The sequence below is a fragment of the Seriola aureovittata genome, chromosome 2, assembly GCF_021018895.1.
Source record: "Seriola aureovittata isolate HTS-2021-v1 ecotype China chromosome 2, ASM2101889v1, whole genome shotgun sequence".
Lineage (NCBI taxonomy): Eukaryota > Metazoa > Chordata > Actinopteri > Carangiformes > Carangidae > Seriola > Seriola aureovittata.
This window is the reverse complement of record NC_079365.1, coordinates 1,314,592-1,341,875: the sequence shown is the minus strand read 5'-3', so window position 1 is coordinate 1,341,875 and position 27,284 is coordinate 1,314,592. Positions and strand designations below refer to the sequence as shown.

At 41.5% G+C, this 27,284-nt stretch overlaps 1 protein-coding gene across 3 annotated transcripts in view; it reads right to left on the bottom strand.

Annotated features, from left to right (window-relative positions):
- Positions 1 to 27,284, bottom strand: part of cadpsa (Ca2+-dependent activator protein for secretion a) — a 205,561-nt gene that overhangs the window by 136,098 nt on the left and 42,179 nt on the right. For all 3 annotated transcript variants that reach the window (XM_056394806.1, XM_056394789.1, XM_056394798.1), the window contains exons 2-3: positions 21,974 to 22,087; positions 18,034 to 18,366 (exon numbers count right to left, since the gene is read on the bottom strand). In XM_056394806.1, coding sequence (XP_056250781.1) covers positions 18,034 to 18,366; positions 21,974 to 22,087 — 447 coding nt within the window. The remainder of the gene's footprint in view (positions 1 to 18,033; positions 18,367 to 21,973; positions 22,088 to 27,284) is intronic.

The following is a 27,284-nucleotide window of genomic DNA, read 5'->3' as shown; positions in this document are numbered from 1 at the left end:
ATCGATCTATTGGATTCTTCCTTGGACCTGGTGGAAATCTTCAGGAAAAGAACATTTCATGGCTGCATTTGAAGGATCTTTCAAAATGGGGCAGCCTAGACATACCACTGTGACGCAATTGGTCTTCAAACGCAGCCTCTGAAGGATGAGACCTCTGAATTGGGAAGACAGCTACCAAGTGTGTAATACAATCTTTTCCATTTGCGTTTCCATTTGTGTAAATGTTTGCATATACTGTAGAAGAGATGACACCTGCAGCGTCAGTCAGTCAACCCAAGGCAAGAAGATAACAACAATGTTAGCTTTATCAGAAATTGCACTGGTTCCCTCTGGCTGGAGGAAATAAGTGTTGGTAAAAGTAATGAACAATCAACAGCTACATATAACTAATCTAAGCTCTATCCAAATACAATCTGAGCTGTCTCAGACTGTGTTAAATTAGCTGAGAATTGCAATGTGCTGTATCATTTTTTAATCAGATCGTACACCATAGCTGGTCTGAATGTAAACTATATCTATTTTCTGACATTTTATGAGTGTGAAATTAATACACCACATACTTCCCTCAAAAAATTTCCATCACAGGATTTAACATGTTTGTGGTATACACAAGTTCCTTTGAATTTTGAACACAACAGTGATGTGACAGTACACCTGTCAGTGGTGATGCAACATGTCAGTGATTCCCACGTACCTGAAAAATCAGCTTCCTGTAAACTACTGTAAACTAGTTTTGTGGCTAGTTTTGGTGGTTGTAAAGGTGTGTTGAAAGGATACTCTACCTGGTCCAGACATTTTTAACCAAGGATACTGACAGATCTCCACCATCAGCATCAACATTTAATTATATTAAAACCTCACTGCTTCCTCATCCTTACTAATTCTTTCCTCCTGTTTTCCTCTCAGTTGATTTGAACTAGTAGTTATCTCCTCTGGATGGATTAAAGGCCCAAACCCTGATAGTGATTAAAAGAAAAGCAATCACTCACCCTTAATTCAGATAAGGGGACAACAGCTGATATGACAAAGGGAGGGGGAGGGGGGTGAACGGTAGCCTCTGTGTACAGGTGCCATGGCAACCACATACAAGAGGATAAAGGGCACTAGGGAGTGTTTGCACGTTTGTGTGTGTGTGCGTGTGTATGTATGTGTGTGTGTGTGTGTGTGTGTGTGCGTGTGTGTGTGTATGTATGTGTGTGTGTGTGTGTGTGTGTGTGCGTGTGTGTGTGTGTGTGTGTGTATGTGTGTGTGTGTGTGTGTGTGTGTGTGTGCGTGTGTGTGTGTGTGTGTGTGTGTGCGTGTGTGTGTGTGTGTGCGTGTGTGTGTGTGAATCTGTCTGGTGCACAAATGTTTAAATGTTTCAGGAGATAGTTGAAGGTCATCATCAGTCGGGTTTATAGTTCTTCACACACACACACACAGGAACAGTGTCAGTGCTGAGGCTGAAATGCCTCTCTGGTCCCAGTCACCAGGACAGCAGCAGTTGTTCCTTTATGAAGCAGTTGTGGCTTGTTTGGTCTCTGTGCCGCCATTTGTGTTATCAGAACAAATATGCACAGAGAATTCAAAGGTTTCACGGCAATACTGTGCGCTTGAACTGGATTATCAACCACGCGTCCCACCCCATCTTGTTTACATTTCATGACCAGCGTTCTCGCTTTCACGAGAGAATTGACACAGACACAGAACGAGAGAAAAAAAAATTTGATCTTGTAAAGTGGAGAAAGCTGTGGAACACTGCAGATAAAGGCAGGCTCACATCTTTCCAATGGCATCTTGTGTCACTCAGATAAATACATTTGATTTAACAAAAGTTCTGTCCCCGCCTCCCAACTGTTGCTCAGGGTATGTGAATGATGTGGCTTCATATACATATCTCATTATTGTAATGCGTCATTGTTACTCCCAGGTCGTGTGACACCCAACTCCCAACAGTCCCAAGCAGTCTGATCTCCATAGGATGACAATGTGGGTGTCCAAACAGCAACCTCAAGATCAAACTGTCCATTCACATGGACAAACCACAAAACATGAAGCATTGTGGGTAAGTGCCAGTAGAATTTTGCATGCAGGAAATTAGACACTTATATGTAATGTTTCTTATTTAAAAGAAAATAAACTCTTTTATCGCGTAACCCAGACAATCTTTATTGGTTCAATGTTTATGCCTTCATCTTCTTTCTATATGCATAACAACACCACCTATCATAAATATAAGGATCTCATGTGAACAGCCCAAGGGCTGGGCAGGGGTGGAGCAGGACTGGAGAGCAGGAGCTGAGAATCTCGGTAGTTGGCCCAGAGGCAGGATAGACAGGTGGAGCTGCTCCAGAGGCTGGGCTGATGGGCGGAGTCAGGGACGAAAGCAGGATACTTGGGTCCAGGGAAGGTGGTCAATGAAAGGAGGCCTGGATTGGCTAACAGGTGAAGCTGAGAACCAGATGCAACAGAGTCTGGCAACTGGAGCGTCAGACATACAGTCTGATGATCTGTCTCCAGCTCAGGCTGGGCATCAATCAAGGTCTTGGACAGTGGAGTCTCTGGTTCGCTGGGCAGTGGAGGTTCAGAAGTACAGGACAGATGAGCGTGTGTGGAGCTGGACAGTTTGGGGTACTGACGTTTCTGTGACCCACGTTTCCTTCTAGTGGCTCCGACCCCAAGATATCTCAGGGAAATGTCATTGCTTTTGCTGGTGTTTGGCTATAAACCAAAGTATTGGACAAAATCCAATCTTGACCTGATGGTGATGCTACAGGAAAAGTCCAAAGATGACCACAGTGATGACATTTCATCATGAGGGGAGCCTGAATGTGTATTTCATGGTAACCCAACAAAAAACAACCTCACTAGGATCACCAAAGTAAACATGACTGTAAACTCAAGGTTTGCAAAAATAGACACTTGATACTTGACAAACAAATCATTGCAAAATAGCGTAAATTCAACAGCAGTATGTCTGTTTTACTGTGAATCACTACAGACAGAATGACTGTTTCTGAAGAGAGATGCTGCTGTTGAAGTAATCTTTAATTTGGGTGAATTGACCCTTTAATTGATTACGGAAAGAGTCATTGGTTCTTTTCCCATTGATTCCTGTGCTGATTGTTTCAGCACTTGCCCTGCTTTCCAGCATGTGTTGCCTCCAGTCTGTTGTGACCAGTTAGATGCTTTCAGTGGACGCTGACTGCACCACAGCTCTAATGACTAAAACCCATCTGATAAAAGGAAAGAAGCTTCTCTGTTCCTCCCTCACTACACATCCGCTGCGTTGGCCCACAATTCAATTTGTCTCCCAGCTCCAGCCATCATTACTGCCAAAGGCACATTCATCAAAGGAGATGTGCCTTTGTGCCTCTTCTGTGCCCCGCTGCTCTTTATACAATGTGTGCAGTTTGTTAGAGAACAATCATCTCATTTTCTGTTTGCTTTTATTTTATGTGGTTGTTTTTTTTTTTGTTTGTTTTATTGTTATTGCTACTATTAACCCATTATTATGCTAAATTAAAGATTTATTTTCATGGCGGATGAAGACCAGCTCTAGTGCAGCTATCCTCAATTTCTTTCTGAGCTGCCAGTGACAAAACCACACAGAGAAACAGCAGCTCTAACTCCAGAACGATTTCCTGTAGTCATCAGAATAAATATAGTTTTTACTTTCCGCTGCAGCTCCAAGCTGCTGTTATGGATACTTTATAGTTTCAAGTCTCAGTGTGAAGATAAAAATGTCAGTAAGTTTGATTCCATCCACCGGATTTCGTCTTCAGTTACAACGCTTTTGGCAATCACCTGTTAAATGTAAAGGCTCAGGCTGTAACTTCTGCCTCTAGGGGTCTCTCAATCAATACAATAACAAAAGGCAGAGTTTGGCGATGTCATGACATAGCATGGGATTATGGGAGTTGTTGACTTCACCACCATTGCCCTCAACTTTTCAGAGTTCGGATTTCTTCAGTGACGTTCAGCAGGTTTTTACGAGCAGCTGGTCTCTCAGTCAAAACCGTAACAACAACAATAACAACGGAAGAAGCTGGATGACATCATGAAATAGCGTGGGATCATGGGAGTTGTTGTCTTCACCACCATTACCATAAGCTCCTCCTGATTTTGATTCCTTCAGTGTCAGTCGTTCAGGAAATCAAACAGACCTGGTGATTCTAACTGTTAAAAACACTGAATAAAACAGTTTCACATTTAAAGTCAGTCACAGGCTCTTCTGACACAAGACGTCTCGCTGGAAACTGAGACTGCTTTCCTTTGTGTCTTTAATAACTTCACGTTCAGCAGGTTTTTACCAGCAGCTGGATTCTCCACAGAGGTGTCCTCCTCTCCATAACAAACACACCAGGGGATTAAAACCAGTAGAAACACCCAGAAAGCAGTTTCTCTTTAACAATCAGAGATTCAGCGACGCTCTTCAGGGACACAGGACAGGACGTCTCCAGCAGCTGGGAGCTGAGCTGTCTAACATTTCCTCAGCTTGTTTCTCTGATAACTTCAGATCCAGACGTCCGACGACTAAAATCCTTCATCTGCTTCAAATATAGAGCTGAAAACCACCAAGGTGGAAAAAGTGTACGTGGCTTAAAACTAGATAAAAGTCAGACAAACACAACAATGACACATGGCCATTTTCACGTTTTCAGGATGTGAACCTCTTGTAGCCAGTCTGATGACATCACATACTGATTCATGTTTGAATCTAAAATTTCAGAGATTTGCTTAAAACAAAATAAAATTTTAGTTGAAACATAAACAGTGTGAACCTTAAAGAGACTAGACTAGACCACAGTTTCTACCAGCAGGGCTCAGTAATACACAAACTGACAAGTTAAGATGTGGATTTTTTGCATCTGTCAAGTAAACTTTAATAAGAAGCCATATTTGAATGTCTCCTGGGTAAAGCTATAGAGACATTCAGCATTAGGCTGATAGTGCGTAGGCCAGGCAGCAGTCAGTCCTCTAATGAGGGCAGCAACATGTTGTTTTGAAAGACAGGACGGGGAGGTCTCTCTCTGTCACTTCTTCAAAAGCAGCCAACCCGAGCCACAGGCGGCAAAAGATGAAATCCAATTCCAGCTGCCTTCACCTACATCTGCTCTTCACCGCTTCCAGCCGGGGTCATGTCGAGGGTACACATACACTGCATCAGCCTGCTGCGTAGCACCAAAGACATAAGCTGGTGTGGCAAAGTGATGTTTCGCCATCTGAGTTAGTGCAGGGATTTCCAAGCTCACAATGTGGATTAAAAGATTACCACATGCAGTATGCTGTGGCTTCGGATTTGAGGCTTGTTCAAATGATGTGCAAGTAAGAGCTACATAAAGAATATTTTTACCGAAATTACTTACCATCATGTTATCTTTTAACTCAGCCATCTGTCAGCACTTTCAGGAGGCTTCACATACTGTGGAATTATTTCATTCTGAGTTTGAGAAACAGCAGCTCCTGTTGAACTGAAGCCTCAAAAATCACTGCCATCTCCACTCCCTCTGAAAGCACTGTTTTAGAGTAGCATATGCCTTGTGTGAGATTAGTTATCTAACCGTGTCTTGGTGCTGTTGGATTTTAATTGGCAGTTATTAGCCACCGAGTTCAGCTCCCGTACCAAGAAGCCAATATTTACTCTCTCTGATAACTGGAAAACACACAGCTCATTTAGTGGAAATTTCTTTGTTTCTTGTAATGCCTGGGCCTCCCTTCCTGTCTGCCTCCCTCTAATCACCATCCCTCTTTAAACAGTTCAACTCTCTCATCCTCCTCGCTTTCCATTTTACACCCCCTCCCTCCCACACCCGTCCTCTTTCCCTCCTCTGTCTCTTTTCTATCCTCTCTTCTTGTTTCTGCAGGGAGCCTTGAACCTATGAACCTTAATATACTGGAGATGAAGCTCCATTTCACCTCCACAAATGACTGATTTTATCATTTCGTACCTGAGCTGTGGTTACTCAATTAGAGAAGGATTTTTTTTAAAGATAATGTATCATGTTTTATTTGATTTTGACAAAACTGTAACAACAATAAAGACGACATGTTAATTATTCTCCACAGGCTTTCAATTCTTGGTGATGATGTTTACTCTTATTTGATTGGTGCAATATCTGTACCAAAGTTGTTTGTCACTTCAATTCCAAACGCCAGCTTGAAGATGTAGGGCAGTAGTTGGCAACAAAGTGTTTTTTTGTGGGGGTGCAGCAATGCTTTATTTCAAGTTATTGTGAGCTTTTATTCTAAAAATTTCTGAAGGAAGTTCCAAGGGTTCTATTGCGAGTTGGTGAAAAATAATGGCAGTTGAATCATACAGATTGCGTCATCAAAAAGTTTCTATATTTATACATTTAATTTCGAAGTTCAGTTTCTGCTAACCAGCCCGTGTTAACTGTTAAACTGCCACTGGAGACAGCAGTCCTTGTTCTGCTCTGCAGCCTCAGTGAGTTTGGGGTAGCTCCACATGAGCCAGTTCTCCACTGGAGCAGAACAAGAACCACCATCACCAGCTGCAGTCCAAGACGGTTACAGTCCGTCCACAGGACCAGAGACCTACTGCAGGCAGGACAAACCCAGGCAGGACGAGCGGGAGGAGACAGGGCTAGCTAGTCAGCAGTGACTGAACTTTCTAATTAAAACATTAATATAGTAGACAAACATCTGAAAGAAGCATCAAAGCAGTGGAAAGATAAGAATTACAACTTCCAGTCAGGACTTTCACAATAAAATCTGGGTGGAAACAGAGTGTAGATGATGTTTAAGATCGTGGATTGCAATTCTCATATGATCTTTTTACCACCCTATATGTAACTGTGGGCCACAGAGCCACACACTAGTTCATGTTCAATATCTAATATTTATAACAAACCAAATTTCTTCAGAATTATCTATCATGTACATTTCCACAGCAGCTCCATTCGTTCAGTATAGTCATGACCAAACATCATCCTCCGAAGCTAAAAAATGAGGCCAACACTGAAGAACCAAAAGCTGCAGTTCCTCTAATGACCACTAGAGTCTGGCTCCAACAGTGAGTCAGTCCCCATAGACTCCCATGTTAAAATGTCCAACTTTACAGCAGAAATAAACATGTTTACAGTCTGGTACAAAAACTGTTTTGGTCTTTGGAGCTAATTTCCTCCTTCATGACACCTGTTGATATAACTCACCTGTTTACATTTTATTAAGGCTTAAAGTTATACATAATTGAGGGCGTAGCCACTTGGAGTGACAGCTGGGTGAGTGTATGCACTGAATTCTCAGCTCCACACACACACACACACCCATTTTTTGATTAGCCAGGAGTTAGAGGCGGAGTCAGGTACTGCCGAGATCATGACCGCAGAGCAACTCACTCTGAGCTTCAAAATCTATAGAGTCTATTATACAACAGTTATTTCAGACTGAGTTCAGTTTTTAACAGAACTCCTGTTTCCTAAATTCATTTTGTTAATCAAACATCACATTTCCTCCATCAAATGAATGGAACAGAGTATATTAGCTGTGTTCCAGACTTTATAACTCTCAGGAGGTTCTCAGTATTGTGACAGCCCTCTCCACCTGTGTACCTGTTTCTTCCTGTGTTTGGCTACTTCCTTTACAGGTGCTAGAGGTGGGTGTGGCAGAGGGTTGTCAGTACCTGGGCTCATCACCTGTGTGCTAGTGCTTTTAAAACCCTGTTGGAGCTCAGCTCTGGTTCTCTCTCCTCCCCGAGGCACCCATTTGGTTTGGTTGGCATGTGGTTAGTGTTTCTGTTGTTGCACCATACATTGCATTCACATACTTCTTCACTCATGCACTCACTTACACTGCTGATCATACAGATTACACATGCCATTGTTAGTTTAGGTTCTTCTTCTAGATTTATTGTCTGTTTTTTTTTTTTTTAAATAAAGCATTTGTTAATGTGCTTGTCTGTGTGTATTTCCCTCTTTAGTGACAGTATGTTTAACATGGGACAGCTGACACACTCAAATACATCAGTAAGCTTCATATACCATATCCATTACCTATATTCACAGCAAATAATAACAAAAACAAGATTGCCCAGTCCAAGTTCCTACCCAATTTACAAACATGAAGGGAGCAGAATATTAGAAACATATTTTCAGTACAACACTAACTAACTACAACCATAATTCACATATAGTAGAATTACCACCTCTTCAGAAGTTTAAACAACAGGTCATTATAAGTTTCCACTGACCCATCACTTTTATTTATATTTTATGATTTGATTGATTGATATGATTTTTAATTCTTTTCTTTTTTTAATCTAAACAAATCTAATAAACCTGCTGAATGCTGTGTGTCAGTATCCATGTGATTATCCATAAGAGAAGCCACTGATTACTTTTGTAATACATCCTTTTAAAATTTACAAGTGCCTTGTAACAAAGTCCACATACAGTAACAACAAACACTGAAAGTGTAAAACCACAACATTTATTTAAACCTGTTTTTTTTTTTGTTAGTTTGTTTTTCCTCCCACAGACTTTAGTTTATGTCTACAAAACATGCACAGTTCATTGTCACATTAATTATACTACAAGCTTGAATGTTGAAGCTGTACAATAACTATTTGTTTTCCATAATTATTGCTCATGTGGCCCAAGTGTGGTTTAAAAATTTGTTGACTTTCAGAAATTATCTTGTTGAGAAAATATGATTTTAATTCACTACAAAGATTATTTTCCAACTATTAGAGCTCCCATCATCTCAGGACACCAGCAGACAGAGGTCTACCTTGTCAAATTTTCAATAAATCAGCAATCATCATCATCATCAGATCAATAACTGAAAATTATTGATGGTGTTGATTACCAGTGCAGTCCAACATTTCTGCTTCATATTATAATGTATTTTAAACATCTTTGTGTCTTTAGTCTGTCAAATTAAAACATGACTTTAAAGGTGTAATGTGTAAGATCTGGCCAGAATTTTTGTTTAAAATGTTTTAAAAAATGAACTAACACTATCACACACTATGTGAAGGAGCCATCTATTGTATTTCAGAGATATCTACTGAAAAGAGCATGCTAACCAACTAGCTGCATCCCAGGCCGTGTTGTATGACACTAGATCAGTCCCCTCAGTCCCATGAAGAAGAAGAGCTTCCTCCACTACAGCTCCAGACAAAAAAAAAAAAAAAAAAAACTCCTGACTAGAATCACAGAAATGCAGAGATCAACCTCAGAGACAAGAAACCTTTGTAGAGTACATACCTGGCCTGGCATCAGTCACAAGCCATTAAGGAAGTTCATTATAAGGACATGCAGAGTTACGGACCCACAATTGACACTTTGTGACTCTTCCCACCATCAAACTATCAGATTGATAGGAAATAGAGACAAAGGACCTTATCTCACAAAAAGACCATGCTGTTAGCATGTCAGAGAGACCCAGAACCAGACCAAAGGTCAAAGGGTCAGCTCCAGAGGATCAACCAATGGACACCAAGCAACTGGAGAATATAGGCAAAATCTCCAGTTTGTAACAATAAGACTTTGTCTAATGATATTTGATTGTTTCTTATAGAGGACAAGTAACAACAAAAGGACTGATTAACACTAAAGTGTGAATCCTGGCCTCTCTGTTTCATGCATGAACATACACACACACACACACACAAACACACACACACCAACCTCCCTTCCTCTGTCCCTTTCTAGATAAGACTCATAAACTACAACCCACATTCCAATCCTGGGTAGTGACCAGCAGAACTCTCTTCACAGACACAGATCTGAGGAAGAATGTAAAATGAAATATCTAGCTGTTCTGTAACTCATGAGATGTTTCTATGTAATAGTTTAATCCCAAACTTCTATCCCATAGGATGTTTGAAACGTAACATGAACTTCATGTGACCATACTGTCAGCATCCTTCACACGAGGTAACACACACTACACGACATCCAGAATGTCCAGATTAATATTACAGTCAAAGAACTGCTGTGTAATCCACATTTATAAACTATTAGCTTTAGGAAATGTTTATATTGTTGTTTGATCAGTTAACAACTTGTGGATTTGATTAATTCCAGGTTTGAAGGATGTAATATGAAATCAACACTCGTATCACTCCTGTCTGTCGTTTATGTGCCATTGGGTTTATATGTTATTTCATTTAATGTTTTGTGGTCATGGTGGAAGAGAGATGGGCGAGTTTATAAGTAAAATATATAATTAAACTATTCAAAAGTTCAGTGGAAAATTACTCTCTTCTCCAAGTGGAAACACAGGAGAAGACGGGTGACGCCCCTGAAACATGCGCCAGCCCCCAGGGGATAAAACAGTCGTGATCAAGTCACACATTGCTAAGATGCCAAGAGCAAGATACCGGAGAAACAATGCTAAAAGCTAGAGGCTGAAAAGCTGAAGCTAGAAAAACTAAGACTAGAAAAAAACAGAAAACTAGAAGCTGAGATTTTTGCTCAAAGCTCAGAGTCCCGGCTCAAAGCCCGGCTCTGTAGCCATGGAAACTCTTAGCTCTAAGCTGCTCGCCACAAACTCATGGCTTTTAGTCATTTTTGCACTTTTCGCGTCCTTTATTTTTCTTTGCCACAAGCTCCAACATCATTTCTGTCTACATGCGCGATCTTTTATTTTTATAAGCCAAGTCAAGACCAACTGAACCAAAGCAATAGAAGAGCCTCAGAGTAATTTTGTAACTTTTAATCATCATCAAGTTTTCCTTTTTGAAGATTTTGACAATTTTAGAGTCATCTGGTCAACGCCAGCCTCCTCTAAAGATATCCAGCCAAAGTGAAGAGCATTAGAGTTTATTTCACATCAACCCGCAAGAGACACCAGCAGATAACATCTGCACGACCTCCTGCAGAGAAGCCGAGCAGAAATCAAGAGAGCCCGAGACAGAAAGTCTCCTGGCAAACTCCACCAGAGCTGAACCGCTGAGACACCGGCAGAATCCGTCATCGTGATAACGGGACACGGCCTCCAGGAGAATCCACCTAGACCCCGCGTCTCCAGGGTTACCACGGCAACCACAGCCACCTGGGTTCCAGCCGAGGGTCTTCAGCTACAGCGCAACTCACAGTAGGCCGGTCTTAACACTCTGCTCATGACTGGGTTGATGTCGAAATATAGCAATATTTAATCATCAAACCTAATTCTTAGATGTAGCATCATTAGCTGTATAGCCATAGTGTATAGCCATAACATATTCTCTCCCACCATTGCCAACTCATCACACTGCTCATTTCATTATTATTTTCATCTTTATGATTATTACACCTTGCATTTACTCTGTAGATAGTAGTTTAGTTAATAAACTCCTTTATTTACACCCAGTTCATGTCCTGTTGTATTCTTTTGATGTAGAGACTGGAGATCCATTGAATCGAGAAGTCATGGCTTCAGATACGAGATTGATAAATTTATCAATGAAATAAATCATTGATGTCCTCCCAGAGGACTGGTGCCCCATTTCAACGACAGTAAATTCTAAATTACGGCGTTAAAGCTACACCTTGTTCAATAGCAAAGAAGCACAGAACAGATTTTCATAGTTTTATTTATTTTTTAAATATGTGTATCGATGTATATTTATCTTTTTGACTGTTGCAGTAAGTAAGTAAGTAAAAACCTTCCTGGCAATAAACCTAATTGTCTGATTCAGCCTTTGTGATGATGTCATCATCCCTTCCTCATGCTGCTGTAGTCTGACACCCATGTGTCACACAGTATCCCCTTGCCTTCCTATTTAATAGGTAAATAAAAACATACTGTTTGTATTACAGGTAATCATAATTTGTTTCAGTATTGTCAACAATTTTAACTATCAACAATAAATGCACATATAAATGATAAATCATAAGGAACATGGGGAAAACAACATTGTTGGGACTCATCAATCATCATCATCATTCAAGAGATGTTTCTTTGCTCCACTGGACAAAGGAACTCACACTCCACAATTCCTCAATGTTCACACCTGGGGACGACCTTTCCCCCCACGGACCTTACTGGCCAGTCAGTGTGGGTCAGCTTGTGACATGTGACCCCCAAGGGTGTCACCAAACAAAACCAGATCTCTTGTCCCTCTTCTCTCTCTCTTCCCTTCTTGGCTTGCTCTGGAGAGCAGCTCCTGCTCTCTCCTCTCAGTTTTTCAAAGGGCAACAAGGCCCCAGCCCAGGTCAGCTCTGCTACCTGAGAAACCAGCTTTCTCGCCGGCCTGCTCACAGCAGCCTGCAAACACTCTTCTCCTCCACAGCAGCGACCTGCTTTGGATTAACTGTGAGTGAACCAAATCCTCTTCAGAATCAGCGGCTACAACACAAGGCTAGCTGATTTTCCAAGCAACAGGAGTCGTAGCAGAGTTAGCGTGGAACAGCTAACTCTGTGAGGAGAACAAAGGAGATAACAGCAAAGCAACACAGCCAGACAGGACTTTACTCCACCAGGAAACCTCCCAACTCACTGGACTTTACAAAACACTGGAAAGGACCTCTTTGCTTGTTCCAAGGATTGGGTAACGTTAACGGACTGGGCCTAACCTTTACCAGCACAGCATAGCACAGCATAGCTAAGCAGCAGAAGTCTTAACTTTGTTAATGTACTTGTTGATTGATGTCTTGTTGTTGTAATGTTTGCTTAGGTTGTGGTCAGTCATACAGTTAATCGAGTACTCATATGTTCACACACATAGCAGTACGTCTCAGTCCTAGAACCTGCATGAAGCTAACCTTCCCCTTCTAACCTGGTAACTTAGATTACATGAGCTAGGCTAACAAAGAAACTCACACCTCCCCTCTCACACACACTAGGTGGTCTCAGCGGCCATTTTGAGTAGTTTCTTTGTTTACCGCCATCTTGTGTAGTCTTCTTTGTTCAGGTCCTGTGGTCACAGTGACCACTTTGAATCGGCCATCTTGCCTTTGTTTGTGTCCCCGCAGGCACACACACATACCCCTACACACACACATACACACACCTGTATATACTAGATAAGACATTGTGTTTTACTCTGCTCCATTGTAAATAAATGTCTTTAAGTATAACTACTGGTGTGTTTAATGTTGCACAAGCGTGAATATTGCCAACCTCTACTTTGTAGAATTCCAATCCTTCAACTGTAACTTACTGTTGATTTGGTAATTTGGTTATAGTTAGTAAACTCTAATTGTTAGTCAGAGTTCCAGATTGATGTTAATAAATTGAGACTGAAACCATATTAGCTATTTTGCCTATTAGTTTAGGCTGGTGCCTCAAGGACTTTAATTAATTTTAAAGTTATTTAATATTAATATTTTTAATATTAATATTTTCTTAATTTATGATAGCCAATAAATTGATAGACAACCGAAATCCAACATATTTGGTGTCCGGCTCATGAGGTAGAGCTCAGACCCAACAACATGATTAACTGGACAGGGGTGAAGAGGTGAAATGCTGCCCCCTGTGGAGGTGGAGCGAGTAGCACAATCTTACACATTACACCTTTAAATGGCTTTCATCTTGAGGCATAGCCGAGGTGACGAGTGTGTCTGGTTTGGGAACCTCAGAATTGCATCTTTGCTTTTCACAGACGATGTGGATCTGTTGGGCTCATCTGAGCGTGACCTCCAGAGCTCACTGGAATGGTTTGTAGCCGAGTGTGAAGCGGTTGGGATAAAAGTCAGCACCTCCAAGTCTGAGGCCATGCTTCTCAGCTAGAAAACAGTGGACTGATCCCTCCTGGTTGGGTGTGAGTTGCTACGCCAAGTGAAGGAGTTCTCAGTGTAGTATCTCAGGGTCTTGTTCTCGTGTGAGGGTAAGATGGAGCGGGATATTGACAGCTGGATCGGTGCAGCATCAGCAGTAATGCGTATATTGTACCAGACTGTTGTGGTGAAGAGGAGCTGAGCTGGAAGGCAAAGCTTTCAATGTACCAATCGATCTTCATTCTCAAGCCCTGGGTAGTGACCGAAATCATGAGATCACAGATGCAAGCGGCTGAAATGGGTTTCCTTCTCAGGGTGTCTGGGCTCAGCCATAGAGACAGGGTGAGGAGCTCGAACAACAGGAGGGAGCTCTAAATAGGGTCGCTGCTCCTTCACGTTTAAAGGAGCCAGCTGAGGTGGTTCAGGAATCTGACCTCCTTTGGAGGTTTCCCAGGCATGTCCAACTGTGAGGAAACCCAGAACACATTGGAGGGGTTACATATCCCATCTGGCTTGGGAATGCCTCAGGATCCCCCAGGAGGAGCTGGAAAGCGTTCACAAAGAGAGGGATGACCTGATCTCTGATAAGCGGAAGAAAATGAATGGATGGATGGATGGATGGATGGATGGATTTAAAAGGCTTTCAGGGCTCTGGGACATGATGGTGCGCATTTCACAAATTTTTTTTCACCACTTCATTAATCAAAAACTAATCAATACACTTAAAATGAATGACAATAATGCTATCGTCTTTCAAACCTTTTAGATCTTTAGTGTGTGAAACAAGACTCAACCCCAACACTAAGACTACATCCTGTGATTTTGTAAGTCTATGTCAACACTTAGATGCTCAAATAATCAAAGATTTTCTTAATCGTCAGACTGGTCTGTAGTGTTGGTCCAGTTTTACTTTTGTTCAAATGCAAGTAAAATAAAGACTGATACAATTTAAGCCAAGAATATTGCACACCTTACACCTTCGCTGACCAGTGAGAGTGAGAGAGTGAAAGAGTTGTTTTCAGATTGAGCCAACTTAAAGTAAGCATAGAATACTTTACTCGTACGGTCTCCCTCAGCCAATGAAAAAGTGGAATTAAACTGTAAATGCAGTACTTCCTTTCAATTGTGTTTCACTCTCATTTCAGATCCTCACTTCCTGCCATCGTGTTTTCTGCCACTGTGATTATCTGCGCTGCCCCTGATTTGTTGCACCTTTGTCTCACTAGCCGCGTTTCGACCAAAAAAATACCTGGAACTTTAAGTTTCACGCACTTTTGTTCAGGAACTAAAAGGTTCCTGTGGCCCATTGTTGTCTGCGTTTCCACCACGGCCTAAAGTCCCGGGAAGATTATGCAAAATCATTACTTGACATTACATTATTCACAGCACTTTGAGGACATAACATGAACGAAAGTACGGGATAAATAGCGTATATTCAATACAGGACGCAGCATTTTATTAGCGAGTACTCGACCAGTCAGAAATGTTCAGCACTGCAGACCACACCCCCCAAAGTTCCTGAACCTTTGGAAAGTACTACCCCCCAACCAGGGATTTGTTGAGGGTCGATTAGTTACCCCGGAACTAAATTTAAACCCAGGTTCCTGCATTGGAAACGCACATAGTTCCTCAAAAGGTTCCTGGTTCCTGGGGAAAGTTCCTGCGGTGGAAACGTGGCTATTGTCTTTACTTTCTACTGTATTTAGTCCCTGTCCCAGTCTTTGTTCCCTGGGACAAGTGTTCCTGCCTTTCCTCGTGTTACTGTTCCAGCTTGGACTCTTTTCTTGTTTTTTTGACCTTGCCTTTAGCTCAGCTCTTTGGATTTGTTGGCCTGCTTCTTTTTGACCGTCTGTGTACTGATCTATTTTTCCAGTAGACTTTCAGGTTTTGCCTTCAAGTCGTGTTTTTGAGTCCTTGCCTGGAGGATTTAAGCAAAAAGCCCTGACAGTGAGCAGGATTCATCCCCCTGGTCTCTTCAGTGATGGACTGAGCACTGACAAAAGTACTGAGTACCTGTAGGCCGGCCTCCAGCTGCCGATAACTGGACACCATTATTACCACATCAATCTGCCTTTACAGCCCAGCACTCTGCCCTGCCATTACCATTACACTCTGCATATATTAATGACTCATTTTCCAGCCAGCAGTAGAATCTTCTATTGATGCGATACCTGGCAATTTAACAGTGGATCATCAATGTATAGAATCCAGTCTCATTGTTCCTTCCCCGTGCTGCTTCTCTGCTCTCGGTTTGAACCTCCACACACACCTGATTGTTCTCCGTAAGCTTTGTACTCCTCACATGAAAAAATGTGATGTTTTAAAAATGAAGTTTCTTCCTCACCAACATCACCCTTGCTTTGTTTTGTATCATTTTATGGCTTATATTGTTCAGGCTGCTTTCACAGACTGTCCACAACAGAACAAACTCACAGTCTGTAACTTCTGCCTCTAGGGGTCTCTCAGTCAAAACTATAACAACAACAATAACAACAGAGGAAGCTGGATGACATCATGAAATAGCGCGGGATCATGGGAGTTGTTGTCTCACCACCATTACCATAAGCTCCTCCTGGTTTGGATTCCTTCAGTGTCAGTGGTTCAGGAAATCAAACAGACCTGGTGATTCTAACTGTTAAAAACACTGAATGAAGCAGTTTCACATTTAAAGTCAGTCACAGGCTCTTCCGACACAAGACGTCTCGCTGGAAACTGAGACTGCTTTCCTTTGTGTCTTTAATAACTTCACGTTCAGCAGGTTTTTACCAGCAGCTGGATTCTCCACAGAGGTGTCCTCCTCTCCATAACAAACACACCAGGGGATTAAAACCAGTAGAAACACCCAGAAAGCAGTTTCTCTTTAAACATCTGAGATTCAGCGACGCTCTTCAGTGACACAGGACAGGACGTCTCCAGCAGCTGGGAGCTGAGCTGTCTAACATTTCCTCAGCTTGTTTCTCTGATAACTTCAGATCCAGACGTCCAACGACTAAGATCAATGGTTTGATGGTTCAAATATAGAGCTGAAATCCACCGAGGTGTAAAAAGTGTATGTGGCTTAAAACTAGAGAAAAGTCAATGTTGAGCTTCTGTCAGACAAACACACTGACACATGATCATAGAGGATATGATGTCACTGACAGGTGACCAAGGAAACGTTACCATGATTAAAATCACAGATTTCTCTGGTTTGACAATTGATGGAAACATTTGGGAGATAATGATAAAGATAATGTATCAAAATTCAGAAATTCAAACTGTCTCTTACACTGGACAAAAAAACCTGCTAACACCTGTTAATATCTTTTTTTTTGTCATCAGTGTGAAAGGGTACAATCAGCATTCACTCCTGGGTCACATGACTCTGCAGTAATCACAGGTGGTTATCAGCTCCAGCCCCAATCAGCAGTGATGTAAACATGACACCCAGATGAACTCTTTTCCTGCTGTGACTTCTCTCAGAGGACAAACACTGTAAACACACCGGTCACCTGTCCAGCAACACCAGAAACACCAGAAACACCTCAGCTACGCCTTCCTCTGAGAGGGAGCACAGCCCCAAAACACGTTTAATACACACAATGACCAACTGAAGCGTCTCAAACCAGAAACACTTACAGGAGCACCCCCTCATGATGATCATGAGATGCAACAGATCTATTTTACATGACAGCTAACAGCGCATTCTTTTAATGTGTGTGTGTGTGTGTGTGTGTGTGTGTGTGTGTGCGTGCGCTCTGTAACCGCATGTGATGACTATGCTCCCTGCAGTTGTGTGTGTGTGCGGCAAACTCCTCTGACAGTGTGAAAAAAGTCAACTGCCATTTTTTAGCGGGTTTACTGCTTTTAGGAAACCTGCTTATACACACTGATTTTGGTGTAAAGGTTATATTTTTTTCTTTGGCAGACTAAGTAAAGCAGAATCTCCACATAAAGCTGTGTAAATCACACAAATTCCCCACGGGTGATCTGCTGTGAACCTCTTAACAGTATCTGTACTGATTGTCCAGACCTCCAGTGAAGCTACGAGTTTACTGGTTTCTCCCAGGCAGGGGAATAAAATCAATGACTTGTTAAATAAATATAATATAAATATACTATGCTGCTTTCCTCCTCATGGAAGTTAAAAATGTTTTCTGGTAAATTTCTGATATCAGTGAGTCTGGTGAAGACAGATGAACCAACCACTGTCTTTTTAGCGAGCCATTCAGAGCATAAGAATGGGAATGAAATGTTTCTGTGTCTAAGACAGCGTAATGGCAACAGAAATATTATCACAAAGGATGAGACTGATGTGGCTGCAACAACAGACATTGGGCCTAATGTCCCAGAACAACTGACGAGGACAGATGAACAGACATAAAGTCATGTATCACACACTGACCTGGCAGGCGTTGTAAAGGAGCTGGTGCTCGAACTTCTTGATGCCCAGGATCTGCTGAAACATCTCGTAGAGCTGGTCTTTGCTGAGGATGAGCTCGGAGGCGGCGCTGGCAGTCATCCTCTGTTGGTGCTTCCTGGGGTCCTCCTCGCCGCGGTAGATGGTGTCAAACTTGGCGATCCAGGAGCTCAGCACTGTCTCTTTGCTGAGGCCATCGATCTCGGGCAGGCTGCGCACCCGCTTCTCTATGTGCTTCTTAAAAACCTCCCGAGAGTCGCTGGCCGAGCAGCCGCCGCTCTGCACCATCCGGGACACTCGGTCACTCTTCAGGAAGACCTGCAATCAATGGATTGATTGATCAGTTTGGTTTTTTAAAGCCAAAAGATTTACATGTAGCGACAGACCGATCCCAGTGAGGTTCCCGACTGAACAAGTTCCATCTTTACAGCTGCTGTCAACATCTGTAAAACTCCTGTGAAAAATCTGTATTCTTAAACTATCTGTATTCTTCCTCTTACTCTCACATCAATCAATCAATTAATCAATCAATCAATCAATCATATATTATTTGTAAAGCACTAAATGTGCAGCCACACCAGTGAAAGCCAGTGAAAGAGACTCGGCCTTTAACTGGGACTCGGCTTCTAATTGAAGTTTTACGGTAGTATATGTTTGTTAAACAGTAAAATAATTTTGGTTGTTTTTGTTTACACTATCAAAAAATCTGCAAATGTCTGTGATTAGAAGTATCAACGCAAAAGCCTTAAAATGTAAAAACAATGAAAGGCACACCGAGGCCAGTTTCACCCAAATTACAAAAAGCATATTTTCTCTCCTTCCTTACTTGGTATCAGAACACGCAGATTTTCTTGGGGTGTTTTTGTCCAAACTTGTCATACCTGTTTCTGAGATTTCTACCTGCACCCCCCGGTAACGGGGGTGAATGGAGTTTCGTTTGAGAAATTCCATTTCAAAGATCCAACAGTAACATTTGTTTCGTGAAACCGAACAGTGCCCCTGTTACTCTCCTGCAGAAAACTGTTAAAGCTGAGATCTGTGAGGACACTACTCCTGTTTCTTAGTGTCATTTTACAATGCTGTGAAAAGCACCAGTGAAATTCCATTCACCTCTTCTGTACTAAGAAATGTGAGAGACAGATGTGTTGTTGTGTAGTCCTGTCACCTGCTGCAGTCACTGCTGAGCTCTTTCTGACCCTTTGTCTCCCTTTATCTTTCTATTCCTGTCTATCCCCCAATCTCTCTCTCTCTCTCTCTCTCTCTCTCTCTCTCTCTGCGTCCATCAGTTTTAGCCCGGAGCTAAAGCTGAGATCTTTAGGTTTTAATTGAATTGGATAACCTGTGCCACCAGCTTCATCTGTTAAATATCACACCGTTCTCATTTCTCTTGCTTGTGCTGCCACATTAACTGATAAGGAAGCGCCAGTCAATGTGTCAGCGCCACCAACAGATACACTCCCCTGTTCTGTTCTTGCACCAGTCCGTCTCCTCGGCAACACATCACTGGATCAACTGTTAGCAAACACACGTACAGCGCAACATAAAGTATACAATAATATATTCATGATATTCATGAATTGTCAATCAATCAATCAATCAATCAGATTTTTCACACAAATAATGTAACACAGACAGCGTGCGTTACAGAATGAAAGCAATTAAACACACACACACACACACACCTATAAACACAAAACAATAAATGACCAAGTAATACATGAAAAGAAATAATGGAACTGAGGAATCGCTGTCATGAAGCTCATAAATTTGCACTGAGGAAACACTGAAGACTGGAAAGCAAAGATAAAGATAGAATAATAAAATACTGAAACATAAGAGATGTACTGAAGTGGGTAAACCCAGAAATAAAAGGCAGGATATTAAAAATCAAATAAAAATGAAGACAAAATAGTAAAGATAAACTTATAAAGTGCTTAAAGAGAGAAGATGTTTGGAAGTGAGTAAAACCAGAAATCAAAGTAGAACTAAAATAACCATAAGTAAGAGTAGGGTATAAGAAGGAAAACAGTTTAAAGGCTATTTATTTAACAGAGACCATACAGTTAACATGGTGACAAAGATAACAGTGCAACAGATGTAATGTATGTAACTGAAGCTAAAAGGCAGCTCGGAGAGTCCTTCAGTACAACTTCTCATACGCTGTTTGACAAAGATTTGATTCGACTGTATCATTTTGGAGGATGTAGCCTTGTTTGTGGTGCTGGCATTATGTTGACAGGTGTTTCTATTATTTTGCCCACCCCCTCTTATACCAGTGAGGGTAGCCTAAACAACAGAAACACCTCTCTGTGTTTCTAATTTATACTGGACTCAATATTAGCGAGAGCTCGAAGTATAATACAGCTCATCAGCACCACAAACTACCACCATCAAAATTAGCATAAATTTGACTGTAAACAGCCTCGTCTCCTGGAAATTACATTACTGCAAAATTATTCTTTCCTAATACCTCCTGGTAATTTTCTGCTTGGATTATGTTCCCTGGCAACGGTTTCCCAGTCCATGAAGTGCTGTTTTGGTACCTGACAAAACCCACAGGGGGGCGGTGGTCAGTGAGGGGAACTTTGATACCAGACACAGAGGGTCAAGTCCTGCATGTAATGTCCCACATGGTTGAGTTTAGGCTACAAAACTGTTTGGTTAAGATTAGGGAGAGATTACAGTTTGGTTTATTGAAGAAGAAGTCAACACTATAATCTATTGCAGAGGTTTTGATGAATCTATCAGTAACATGTTGCAACATGTCAAGTGTCATTTTCAATGTATTTATTATTAATGTAGCATTATACTGATTTAAAAAAAAGTTTAATCCTGATGTTTTCTGCAGATTAGCAGAATAAAAGCTATTTTTAGCGACAGGGTTGCAACTCAGCAGTTTCAGTAAAAACTGAAGTTGATGGATTAGAGTGTAATAGTTAGGTACTGGAGCTAATAAGGTGGCAGCTAAGTGCAGTACCCACAGCAGGTTCATCACATTATCTGTGCAAAGCTGTTTTTACAAAGAAGAGTTTTGGGGGTTTTTATGAATTGAATTAAATGTTTGTTTGTTTTTTAATTTTTCATTGTGCAAAATGTGCATTGATAACAAACAGTGAGCTGTGGAGTTGTTGTCATGTTTTCTGAATGAGGCTGAGAGTTTACATATAGAGCATGAGCAATTGCTGAAATCATTTTTCCCTCACCAGTCTACACTCAGTACTCCATAATGACAAAATGAAAATAGCATTTTAGAAATTTACGATGCAAGAATGAGGTCAACAAACAGCCTTTATAAACTGTCTGATGTTAATGAGTCACCTACTGAGCCAGAGAGAATCTTTGCTTATTCTCCTCACTGTGAGTCACTCCAGATGCTGTTAGGTCAGATGTTAAGTTGTAAATGAACAGTGTAATACAAACTGAGATGCAGCGAAGACTCCAGCTCTTCTTTCATCACATTTTTTTTCCCTCTGTTCTGGACGGATCGAGCTGACTGAATCCCGGCCGTGTGGGAGCACATTATTAAAACCGCCCCGAGGAGCTGAGTGCACGCTCTGCATCATTTATCAGAGCCCAGACCAGTCACCTCCACTGAGGTTTGGATACTTTTCACCCCATTATTAGTTCTCTTGCTTGGGCAGATTCAGTTTCAACAAGAAGAGGCTCCGCAAGGGGAAGAATACAGCTTTAAAAGGTGGTTTAGATTTCTGAAGTGACATAAAGTTTATAGACATTTCCTGTTTATAGATAGTGATTAAGAATTAACATTTAGTATTTTATTGATTCCATAGAGGAACTATCTGGGAGGTCAGAGATCAGATATGAGAGTAAGGGTTGATGGCTTTTTATATACAATAGATTTGTCAATAAATATACAAAAAAAGCTTTTGTGAATATACAGGTGTGACAGATTACACAAACTCACCTCATAGTAGCTCTGCACAGCGTTGATGAAGGCCTCATCAGCCACGATCTGAGTTTCTCCGTTGAGGAATGCCTGGAAGCGCTCTTTGACCGTCTGCAGCTGCTGCTTACTAATCTGAGGAGGACGAGGACAGACACGAGACAGAGGGATAAATATATTTAATGACACTTTCAAATAAGACAATGCCCATTTTTCAAAACTACAGGAAATTACACAGAAATTAATTTCAGTAAAGCAGCCAGACTCTGAGGACTGATGTCTTCAACATTCAATGGGCACCTGTAAGACAACAGTTACAGAGACGAATGAATGTCACAAACTCTTGATAATCCTTCAGAGTGCTGGACCGCTGCAGTTTATATCTCTTTGCACTGCTGTTTACAGACCTGGCTGGTCTGTGTGTTCACTCCTGTGAAGGAGTATGTGGTTAAACACATGGTTGCATATTGGCTGAAATTAGGTTATTTGAGGTCACCTATGTCTGAGATGAATATACTAATAGATCTCATAGGATGGATTGATGTGATGCTTAAATGCGCCGTATGATTCTTGATACATGTAAATGTTCATGTTTTATGTTTGCATATTTAATAAATGTCAAATGCAAAAAAAGCAAACATTTTTATATAATATTAGAAGTACAACATGAGACACATGGCTCGGATAAATGTTTTTTGTTCTTCATTCTCAGAAAACTAGAATCACCTCCTCATGGTCCTCTGCCTCCTGCACTCAGACTACTTTCAGGTTACATCCCTGTTTATCCAGAGTCACAGAAAATTTGTGTGAAATTTTGTCATAATTGTTGTGTGAAGTGCTGAGTAATGGCTAAAAAGTTTTTTGTTAAGTCACACTGACCTTGACCTTTGACCTTCGACCTTTGACCATCAAAATCTGATCAGTTGTATTAGGAAAATACAGTACATTCCTCATTCTATCTTTGAGGATCATAAAACTCTATTTAAATCACGGTCACTAGCTTGTGGTGCTACACTGCTGGTTTGTGTATTCTCGTTCTCCCGTTCATGTCCACTTTTAACTTGGCTTAGTGCCGTACAAGGTGGGCATGTCAAGAGTAGTGACGTATGTACTACAGGTGTCCCAGCAATTGTACCCGGGACACCGGTGAACGTTTGTGCAAAATTTGAAGAAGTTCCTTCAAGGCGTTATTGAGATATCGTGCCCATTAGAATGGGACATCTAGATGGACAACCTGAACACAATATGCCTCCGGCTCTGCATGTGGCCGGGGCAGAGGGATAAAAAGTCAACCAAGCTACAAAACTGACAAACCACAAAGCTTTGGTCACAAAGCAAGATTATATATAAGATTAGCATGAGGACCAGGAATGGGAAGCATATAATGATCTAGTCAGAGCACTCGATTATAATAAGGTGGTGGATGGTTTTGCACAGACCCTGGTGAGGAGGGAACACCTGTTTAAATAAGGTAAGACAAGTCTTTGCCTTCATACACTGCAACCATCCAGCATGTGTTGGGATCGGCATATTGTGATGGCAAGCAACAGATTTTTATACATGGTATCCAGAACGAGGGGAGGCTTATACTACAAGAACAACAACATTTATTTCTAAAAAAGGAGATTCATTTAAAGATGGTGTGTACAAAGAGGCCCAAATGATAAACAGAGGTAACATAAACTGGGAAACAGACTGAAGTGTTTTGCTTCAACAGGGCTGCTTTAGTGAGAGCAGTCACTGCTGAGAGCATCTGTTCAATGAGAAGCCCCACAGGACTGAGGAAAGTCACACTGGTTTAAAGATACACTCACTCATTTTCTATAAATGACTAAAAGCAGCTAAAAGCTCCAGATTTCCTCCTGACAAACTGTTTAAACTTGGGGATCTGGGGATTTAGAGGTGCAACTGTGCAGTGGGACGAACACGTCAAACTGTCCTGTTAAACCAAATGTGACAGAAGAATAAGTCATTAAGGGGTTAACAGTGTTCTTCTCATGGCAGGTGTCTGTAGAGGCCCCGCACTTTGACCTGGAGCTTGACAGCAGTGGTATCATTAGCTCCACCAAAGAGGTTCATTTATCAGCAGGGTTACACTAAAAGTTCTGAACCGGTTTGCACTGAACTTGGTGGAGGGATGGGTCATGGACAAGGGAAGACCCATGAAAGTTTGAGGCAGATCCGGATCATTTACCATGAATTTAGATTATTCCTCCGTGCTGACAGCCAGAGCCAGACATATTGTCATGGCCTGTCCGTTCGTCCATCCCATTCTCATGGACACAATATCTCAATAACGCCTCTGGTGTATGTTGTTGTTGACACGGGCCTTGGTGGAGGTGTGCGCCCTTCTAGTTTGCATAACATTAACATTATTTGCAATGATGACACAGAGTTACTGTCTTCAGTTCAGTCCAGTTTTCACCCTGAATTTGTTGCCCCCAACAACTATTTTTTATACTATATTTCTTTTATAACAGAGGGTCAAAGCAGCACATGCCACTCCTTCAAGTGCAGAAAAAAGAAAAGAAAAGTTTCCTTTCACAACGTGGGAGTGTAATATAGGATAAAGGGTAGATGATCATATCAACACACACATCTGTGCATACATAAGTTTACACACACACACACATATATATATATATATATATATATATATACAGTGGCTAAAAAGAGTGGGCTATGTGAAACCTCTGAATGACCTGGTTTTCTGCATTAACTGCTCATAAAATGTGATACAGACAATCACAATGTGCTTAAGCTAATATCACATAAACAGTTACAGTCTTTAGTGCCTGTATTGAAGACAGTCATTAAACCTTCACAGCTCTGGTGGAAACAGTCAGTGGAATCTTGGATTTGATAACTGGTTGAAGTGGACTGAAACCAGTTCTCCAGTAGCTGTTCATCAGAGCTACTCAATGAGCTGCTCAAAGGAGGAAGTTCGGACCATTCTTCTTATAGAGCTGCTTCAGTCAGACACATTCTCTGGAGGTCTGGTGTGAGCAGCTCTCTGAGTTCAGTCCACAGTATTTCTACTGGATTAAGGTCTGGGCTCTGACTGGGAGTTGGATCCTTGTTGGAATCTCTTTTTTTAAGAATAATGAGATAAAATTTTCCTGCTGAGTTTCTGTGAGCTTTTTTTCCCTATGAGACCGATACAAGGGATTAAACAAGCCCCCAAAAAATTGTAGAATCGGACCAATTATCTGACAGATCAGCTGTAATTTGATGTGCGGTTTGAGATGAGTCACCTGATTAATCACCTGAGACATCATGCTCTCAAGCAATCAGCTGGATCTGTGGAACATGAGAGATTGTGTTCAGCAGTGTTGACAGTTCACACAGAGCTGCTGTCAAAAGATCCGTTATAAACTGAGGTGAGCTTGTTTCCACCTCATTCTTGAGACTGTGATGTAAAACTGAACTTGAACTTTGCTGCATAACAGATGAACCTCCATTATTTTCCTTTCTCCTTTCACAGTAGAATAGCAACAAGCATTGCTGCTGTTTTCTTTTCATTCTTTTCATTGACGAGGACACTGTCATCCTGTCGGAATAAACTTTACACGACTTTGTCAAAGGACAAAAGCAACCAGTGTGTGGTTATGTTCAGTGTCCGTTAATGCTCATGTTCCTACAGTGTGAGCATGAAACTCACAGGTTCAGGTAACATGACATATAGTACAATACTATTTAAAAAAAGCACACTGATGAAACTACAGATACTGGGTGTCTGTGGCAACATATTAAGTTGCTGGCACTGCAAACCAAGCACTTCCTACTGCTGCAGCTTCACATTTAAAGCATTTAACTGGCAAAACACAAGGTGACTTTTATAATGTTGTAGTCATATTCAACAAAACTGTGTCTACAAAACAAGACAACGGTCAAGAGAAGATGAAGAGCTGCAGGCGACAGGCTGTACACCTCCACCTTCCCAGCCAGGTAACCAGCTCCTCTCACTGTGCTGCTCTTCACACACATGTTGCGAGCAGAATCAAATCACAACACTGTTGCTCACAGATTGATGGAAAAGGTCCAATCACTGCCTGACTTCTTTATGAAAACCTCCAGGTTTGTTTTGCTGCCTCTCAAAAGTCTGGGACGTGTAACATTTAACAGTGGCGCCACCAGCCATAATACACAGCTGATTGACACTGCAGATGTGGAACACTGATGAATATCCATCACCATATTGGAAGTGACGCAGAGGTGGTTCTGATGTAACATTCAGACGCAGAATCAACTTCAAACAGGCAGGAGAACTCTGTCATGTTATTGTCGCATGGTTTTTTGGTTGTTTATTGTAGCAGCTTGGTTTGGTCTTGATGCTGTGTATTGTTATCACTATGTTTAGTAGTTAGGCAACATGTTCTTATGATGATGATGCTAAATGAAGGAATCTGTTGCTTCATGACGACTTTTACTGCACGTTTCTGTGGGACATGCAATATAGTATATAATAGTATGCTGTAGCCTGTTAGTTAGCTGCTGTTGTTTTTCAGGACTGTTGGCTGGTCTTTGAAATGCATGTGGTAGGAGGCTAATCAGTTTTATTGTTGTGTTGTGTCATTAATTCAGCACTGAAATACACTAATTACTCTCTTGCTCACTCACTCGTTCGATGAGTAGACATACGTGTGCGTGTGGGACGCCAGCCGACAGGTGCTTCTTGTGTGTACTATGAAATATAATCCTGCCAGCACCGCTGGTATGAAACCACATTTTCTGTTACGACAAGAAACTACAGGTGTCACCAAATCAACCAGGACTGATACAGTATCTTCCAGATGGACACTTTAAGTAAGTTCAAAGGGTCTATTAAGTTCAATACAAAACTAGGCCAATATCAAAACGGTTATGCGGTTAATTATCCTGCACTACCTAAACTGGTTTTCTACAGGTGATTATAGGTACGGATATAGGTCTGGATCCCACAGTGTGATGGTCCCCCACTTAAAATCAACCACAGACACAGACACTGAGACTCAGACATGTCCATCCTGTGATGTTCTATACAGTAAGCTACCCAATTACATCTTATCACATGAATCATCCATTGTCGGCGACAGCAGCACTACAATGAAATGACCAATAGGAGCCTCCCACCCCGCAAGGAGACTCCTCGTCGATTGGCCAGTCCTGGTCCGTAGCCCTGGTAACCGTAACCAAGGCCACTGCAGGAGGAAGCAGTGTGAGATTACAGCTTCATTAATGGGGGTCAAAGTTCATGTTTCCGATAAGCTACAGCAGAGACAACTGTGTTCTGCAGTTGATCCATGATACATCTGCACATGACTGAACATTGTGAAGCAGGTCTGATGGGAGC